At 36.6% G+C, this 8,032-nt stretch overlaps 1 protein-coding gene across 1 annotated transcript in view; it reads right to left on the reverse strand.

The window, feature by feature from the left end:
- LOC107690090 (centrosome and spindle pole-associated protein 1-like) overlaps positions 1-8,032 on the reverse strand; it is a 16,253-nt gene that overhangs the window by 5,513 nt on the left and 2,708 nt on the right. Inside the window, 17 exon segments of the mRNA XM_016488331.1 lie at positions 274-386; positions 477-545; positions 636-783; positions 992-1,097; positions 1,970-2,054; positions 2,330-2,424; positions 2,521-2,645; positions 2,720-2,765; positions 3,002-3,098; positions 3,478-3,566; positions 3,696-3,755; positions 3,857-4,008; positions 4,356-4,415; positions 5,015-5,109; positions 5,206-5,263; positions 5,344-5,377; positions 5,379-5,440. Of these exon segments, the coding sequence (XP_016343817.1) occupies positions 274-386; positions 477-545; positions 636-783; positions 992-1,097; positions 1,970-2,054; positions 2,330-2,424; positions 2,521-2,645; positions 2,720-2,765; positions 3,002-3,098; positions 3,478-3,566; positions 3,696-3,755; positions 3,857-4,008; positions 4,356-4,415; positions 5,015-5,109; positions 5,206-5,263; positions 5,344-5,377; positions 5,379-5,440 (1,494 nt within the window).

Consider the following 8,032-nt stretch of genomic DNA (forward strand, 5'->3'; position numbering starts at 1 on the left):
AAAGGAAAACTTTAAATCGCATCATATGACCCCTTTAATACTTCAACAGTGACATTAAATGCTTCTGCTTAATATGTTTGAAGAATAGAACAGCATAGGAGTTCATAGCAACAGCATTTATTTGAAAAATAATTGTTTGTAACAATGTAAAAGTCCTTACTCTCACTTTCGTTCAATTTAATGTATCTTTGCTGGATAAAATATTAATAATAATATTATATTTTTCTAAAAATCCTACCAACCCAAAACATGAACAGTAATGGATGTGTGTACCTGGAGTCTCAGGTAAGCTTTGTATTGGTCTTGCTCCAGTAGTTGCTGGGGTGACAGCATCTGATTAAACACATTCCCTCTTGCAATCTGTGGAGTGTGTGTCTCAACAAAACCTTCAAATACACACACATTGAACTTGAGGATGTAAACATTCACTAAAGACACCATACGTGTTTGTATGTGAACACGTGTTAACATGTTACCTGGCCTCTCCGGCCTTTGTGGCGGTGCTGCAGCTGCTGCATTCAAAAGATGCATCTTCTTCAGATCAGCTACACACACACAAACACATCATTTCTATAGTCACATGTTCCATAACTAACAAGCTAAAAGGAGATTAAATCATACTAAATAAATCATACTAATTAGATTTCCAGTGCTGTCTCTGAGTGGTGCACCAGCTCCGCCTCTTCCCCAGGGTTCATATGCTCTCATATCGGCTTCAAGTTCAGCCTCCAGTCTTCGCTTGTCCTCTCTGTCCACCCTCCTCTGTGTGGCCCGCTCCTCTATCTACTCACAGGGCACAACAACAAACAACCTAATAAGCTGGAAGTCTTCAAGAAGCATTCTATTTCTCTTTTTCCAAGTAGGAAGTTGGAATAAATATATAAATGCAAACCCAGCGTTAACGAAGACACACCCACTTTTTACTGTCATTACGAAATACTGTTTAATATGCAATAAGGACACACCCCTCTGTGAATATATAATAGCACACCTGCTTTCTGAGCTCCTCTTTATAGCTCAGTCTGTCCGTCTTTGCGTGATGTGCAGGAAACACTAAAAGACCTGAACCCACAACTTCATTCTCACCCACAATCCTCCTGAAACACACACAAGCACAAATACACCCCAAAAACAAGATATGTATTAACTGTCTGCATATAAGCATATTGTTTAAAAGTGTGAGAAAAAAAATAGCTTAGGTTATAAGTTCAAAACTAGCCCAATGGTCAATCATTGGGGATAGGGTCCAGTGACCCTATCCCAAATATCAATATACTCAAAATATGTCACTCCCATACCTAAAATACATATTTTACAGTCACTGTTTGTCTACATGATACCTTTTTATCCAACACTTAGATTGCTACTACTAGACAACTTTATCTGGTGTTACTGCCTGTTTCTAAACAACCACAAATTATGATCAGAAATGTGTCTGAAAAAATATATAGTTCAGTCATTAAACTCTAGATGGTGCATTCTGACGGGTGTTAACATAACTGATGATATTCAGAGAGTTAAACGACTTGGCACAAGCTGATTGGTTCATGCTGCATATGCAGCCAATGAGCTTACTGCCTTGCATGTATATGGCTGGCTAGCATTCACTTGAGATTCCTGCAGTGCGCTTTCAGAGTTCTCTGGAACCCTCCACCTTCCCCAGCTCCACCTGTATAGATCTGCTACGGGGTTATTTTATATGCTATTTGTGCAGCAGCAGTATGTCTTAAATACTCATGGCACCGTATCGCCATATGCATTGGCAGTAGCAAGTTCCTGTACTTGCTTGCAGCAGCAGCAATAATCTACAACTACAGCAATAACCAACAGCAGCAGCAATTCAGCAGCAGCGTAGCAGATCTGTTCCGCCAAGACCAAATACATTAACATTGTCATATCCATCTCCATGCTAAAATGTTTCGAGAGTTGTCATGATTCAATTGCTTTTTTGTGAGTGTCTGTTGCTTACTGTCTGTGAGTGCTTCTGCTGTGCGGACTGAATGGGTGTGGCTCTCCTGATGATGTTGAAAAAGAAACTCTCGTTATTGGGTAATCTGTGGAAACAAACACAGAGTAATGATGTAGCACCAGTAGGAATCTTATGCTAAATGGATTTAAAAATTTGTTTTCATGCCAAGTAGATTCAAGTGGTTTTGAATAAGAGATGCAGAATTCCCAACACAGTGCCAAAATTATTTACAGTACAAAAGTAAGCAAATATGATTCATATGCACCCACTCTCTGCACCCAATATTTCACCACACAAAACCATGTTTACCCTCACTGCAAGTAATATTTTATGTAATCTGTTGTGTCATATGTGTCTTACAGGCTCTACTGGGGCTCATCAAACTCTCAGAATCATTATTTGGAGTCTTATAGGCATCTGTAAGGAATGGGAGGTGAGTAGGGACAAAAGGCATCCTGCAGAAAAAAACAAAAACGTGTTTGTGAGCTTGAAGTACAGCACGTGCAAATATGTGTGCTTGTGTGTTTGCACTTATGTATATCCATATATACCTGCATGGAGACAGAGGGTCTGTCCTGTATTGCAGAACACTCTCAGGAGGCTCAGCAGTGTCCAGGCGGATGATGTCATCCCTTGGTTGCTTTCTGTATGCAGACGCCTCACTCACAAAGAGCTGCTTTAAAGGAAAAGGTCAGAAAATCAGTACAAGAACATCAACAAATATGTGAATACACAAACACACCTTGTTACCTTTTTCTCAGCATCTGTTGGAACTCTCAGGTCCAGTTCCTTCTCCCTAAAGAAAGTTGAATTACAGGAATAGTTCATGAGAGCGGCATGAACGTTCTGCCTATTGTCTCTTTTGTGTTCCACAGAAGAAAGAAAACTGGGTTTGGAACGTCATTAGAGTCAGTAAATTTTCATTTTTGGGTGAATTATCCATTGTACACTGACACATTTTTTTAAATGTTTCTAATAAGGTAACAATATAAACCAAATACACCAGTCAGACTATTTTGCATGAACACACACCTCTTCCTGTGACTCTGTTTCTCTGCGATTTGTTCCTGTAGTTCACACCTATAACGTTCCTTTTTCCTCTGCAGTGCGGCCTCCAGATCCACTGCACCTGTCAATCAAAATCAGCCATGTCAGAAACCTGAGCCTTAATATCAGTTAAATGGATGAATATCCTATCGTTCCCAAACTGTATGACTTTCTTTCGACTGCAGAACAAAAAAAAAAGAGATTTGGAGAACATTGTGAACCAAACTATTTTGGTGCCCACTGACTTCAACTCAAAATATCTTCTTTCTTTCTTCCACAGAAGAAAAACAGTCATACAGGTTTGGGACGACAGTTTGTGATGGTGAGTAAATGATGACAGAATTTTTGGGTGAAGTATCCCTTTAAAATCAAATCAGAATCATTCTCCATTGAATGAAGCAATGAAACATCACTTCTCCAGTTATTAAGCCAATCAGAGCAGTAACAAGGTAAACTCATACCTATTAAAAGTCCAGTGGTGCAAACTGTGTCCTGACTGGCCACAGATACAGATCTTTCATTGGCTTGGGTCGCAACGGATGTTGACATTCTACAACAGTAACATGAACAACAATGAAGGAGAAGAGATAAATGTGGGTCAAACCATTCTGCCACTCAAAAAAAATAAACTAATTCAAACTGCCAGTTTGCCAATCTAATCAGTGTATGCATGTTTTACGTGTTTCTGTGCTGTAGTTTGCTCCTGTGATGTCCTGTCTCTGTGTACAATTCCCCTCTTCTTATGAGAAAGAGAGAGACAGAGATGTTAATTTATATATATAAATATTCGTGACCCGAGTCATCAGTTCTAAACATTTCTCCCTCTGTCTCTGTCCTCACCTGTTTGCCATCCTGGTGTCTCTCTCTCTCTGATGTCGCCTCCCTTGCAAAAGCATGAGTTCTTCATCACTGCAGTCTTCCTCAGAGCTACACACACCCCATCCCAGCCCACACACCTCTGTAAGGGTGGCCACATCCCTCACACGGACCGTCTGAAAAAGTGAGCGGGAGAGATTTGCCCTTACAAAACAGTGCTTTGGCAGAACCATAGTACAGTGATAATATCAGATGGTAATATTATGGTAATGCATGATACACTAGCAGGTGATGTGGCTTTTCTAATGAAGTAGTTCAGAAGAAGTAGGATGTGATGGTGGAGAGTTGGATAGCATCAAAAACGCATTATTGCAATTGTGCCATGTAGTAAAAACATGGTAATACAATAATACTTTTTAGTAAGTGTAACATACATCGCAGAAGTGAAATCTCAACCTCACAAAACTGTGTTGTACCGAAAGAGGGAAACAGAAACAATCATGCTTTTGACCCAATACTGTACCCTGCGTATTCGTCTTCTCTCTGGAACGGTGTGAATGTCACCAGCATCCCAGTGATCTTTCTGCAAGAGACAGAAAGTGAGAAATAAAGATTTGGTCTCATTCACTAAACATGTGTACACAAAAATTTGAGACAAACATTTTCACAATCAAATCGCGATTCACCAAAAACATTCATACTAAAATTCATACTAATTTACGGGAAAAATGTAGGAACCACATGTAACTGAAACCACACATATGCAAAATCACATACTCTGGGTGGCCTTATATTTTTTCCCCCATACTATAGAAGTCAATGGCTGCTGTCAGCTGTTTGGTTACATTCCTCAAAATATCTTCTTTTATGCTCAACAGATGAAAGGAGCTCATAAAGGTTTGGAACAACATGAGGGCCAGTAAATGATGACAGAATTTTCATTTTTGGGTAAACTATCCCTTTAACATGAAATTACATCAATATTTATTAATATATTATTTGAAGTATACAGAAAAAAGAAAAGCTGTGTTATAGCTCAAGATGTGAGGTTTCTCTTTATAACAATGCAGATACGCGTATGTACAGCTGTCTAATCAGAGGTCTGTAATATGGGTCTGTATAAAAGTTTCCTATTGTGTTTGAAATGGTTTTGAGGACGGCACGCTTGCCATTGTGTCTCACCTCTGCCATGTATTTCCTGTAATCATTCTTGAGTTCTTCTTGCAGTTTGTGTTTCTTTCTCTCGTATTCCTCTCTGAGTGGCAGACTCACACCATCTATATAATGAAATTACACATACACACCTTTAAAACCAGGTATGCATTTAACAGAAATTAATTTACAACCATATTAAATTGCAAACAGTGCTGTACCTTGCTGACTTGTGCGTGGAGGGATGTCCTCTTTCTGGAGAACGTGGCCTGTCCGCCTCTGACACATCAATATTTAACAACATTACAATGAAGACCAGTCACATACATTCTCTTTATCCCCATCATTAACTCTCTCACCCTCATCTCCATGTAAGGGGGCTCCTGTTCCAGACGTCTTCTCCTCTGCTATCTTTGTTTTCTGATCTTCCAGAAACTTCCCCAATAACTCATCCATCTGGAACACATACAAATGTTAATGCAAAGCACATCAAACATAAACTGCAGCTCTACAGCGCCACCTGTAGATACATATAGCTTATTTTACATAAATAATACCAGTAATTCTTTCCAGCAAAGTCCCATTAATTAATGCATGTAATGACGTTAACTAACAACAAGCAATAATATAAAATTACAATTAGTTAATAAAAATGTATTGTCAGTTTATGTCAGCTCAGGTCCATTAAATAATATTAATACAACCTCAGCAGTTCGTGTTAACTAATGTAGTTAAGCTTAATTTATAGATACAAAAAAATATAGTTATTAATAATGAAAATAAGAGAAAAGAAAAATAGAACACAATAAGAAATGCATAAAACAAGTATCAAATATGCAACAAATTATGACCTTTTCTAACTTAATATTTTAACCATGTAATCTAATGGAATGACATGCTTATTACTCCAAATGCTTATGATCGATGAACCACCCTTAAAAAATACTTTTAGTGGACACCTCTCTGAATTCCTTCTAATCTTCTGTCGGCACGACTCTGAATCTGAACTGCAGTCAAGCCAGACTCCACTTTGAAAAACATCTTCCACTCCACAAAAGAACCATTTGATCAGATCACATCGATAATAGACACGGTAATAAAAGTTACTAAAGTGCGTTGTTTATTTACTAAATCTAAGGTGTTATCTGATACAAACTCTATTCCGAACTAATAATCTCAACAGAAAATGTAGTTTCATTAGGTAAAGGTAATAAATGTGTCATCTGATATCTGAATCTGTTCATATGTTGGAAACAATCAATGTTTTAAACAAACTGTATATTTATCTAATATGTTAATCGGTTCATAATCTGATTTCACTGATCTCCGGGTTGCATCGAATAGAAACAGAGCGCCACTACTCTTCTCTTCCAGTCTTTTTTTTTTTATTGAATCACTCAAATTCAACACTTTACAGTAGCCAGGGGGTGAACACCAAGAAAAAGAGATACACAATTAGAGTGAAATAAAGAGAAAATAAAAAATAAATTACATAAAAACATGGAAATGTTTACATACATTCATACACTTAACAGCTTTCTTGTTTATCAAATTGTAAATTGATTTTAGGTATTGTTTAACTTCTGATTTCAAAATGAGAAACAATGGTTTATAATTGCCGTACTTGCATTTATGTATACTAAACTTTGCCAGCAAAAGTAATAAATTAATCAAATAATATTCCTTATGGAATGACATGTCGTAAGTGAAAAAACCAAATAAAACATTTTCAAAACAAAGTTGAAAGCTGGGCATGATATGATCTCTAACAAATGAGCAGAAATTTGACCAAAAATTGACTAAGGACAACTCCAAAATAAATGAAAAAACGTTTCTGTATGTAGACCACAAAATGTACATAGTGTATCAATATCACAGTTAAATCTGTTTACAAGGAAAAAGTTACTGGGGTAATATTTATAAATGAGTTTGAAATAAATTTCTTTTACTTTATTTGTGATTAAATATTTATGAGGTAATTTCCAGATTTTATGCCATATCAAACCATCAACACAGCTATTCCAGAAAGTTACAACAGGAGGTCTAGAGACAACATCCCTTTGAAAAAGGGCCCGAACCTGTCGATTATTGTGTTTAGCAGAGGAAGAAGAAAAACAAAAAAAACAAACAGCAGTGTCAACAGGATCAAAAGACTGCAGAGAAGATTGGGGACATGTATTTTTACAAAGTTTACAAAGCCCAGAGGGGACAGCATCCATAACTACAGCATATTCATTAGGAATGATTGGGATTTTAAATTTAGACAAGAATTCAGAATAAGTTAACAGAAGTCCTTCTTGGTTGAAGAGTTGGCTCACCAAAACTATATCATTAGAAAACCAATTTTCAAAAAACAGTGTTTTAGATTTATATAAAATATGCTTATTATTCCATATAAAACATCTATTAGGTGAGAAATTATGTTTATAAATTAAATTCCAGGAGAGAAGCATTTGTTTGTGAAAATTGGATAACTTTAACGGAAGTTTAGAAATGTTGTAGTTACAAAGCAAAAGAAAATGAAGACCTCCAACCTGTGAAAAAATACAATGAGGAATAATGTTCCATATACTAGTTGGTTTTTTTAAAAATTGTTTGATCCAGTTTATTTTAAAAGTATAATTAAGAGTGGTAAAATCTAAGAAGTTCAATCCTCCATTATCAGTTGTGTTCATAACCACAGATTTCTTAATATAATGGGTTTTATTTTTCCATAAAAAATTGAAAAGCATATTATCAACAGTCTTACAAATATTATTGTTAACTGCTAGAGAAAGAGCTGTATATGTGAGCCTTGAGATGCCCTCTGCTTTTGTAACCAATACTCTCCCCCTCAAAGATAAGTCTCTTAGTAACCACTGATTAAACTTTTTCTTCGTCTTATCAATAACAGGGGAGAAGTTTAGCTCACATCTTCTCTCTTCATCCTTTACAATCTTTATACCTAAATATGTGACTTCATTTTTTATAGGGATACCACAAATGGATGGTAAATCACACTGCTTAAGGGACATTAATTCACTTTTATTAATATTCAATTGAAGACCT

This window comes from Sinocyclocheilus anshuiensis, unplaced genomic scaffold (genome assembly GCF_001515605.1).
Source record: "Sinocyclocheilus anshuiensis isolate Anshui unplaced genomic scaffold, SAMN03320099.WGS_v1.1 scaffold785, whole genome shotgun sequence".
NCBI lineage: Eukaryota > Metazoa > Chordata > Actinopteri > Cypriniformes > Cyprinidae > Sinocyclocheilus > Sinocyclocheilus anshuiensis.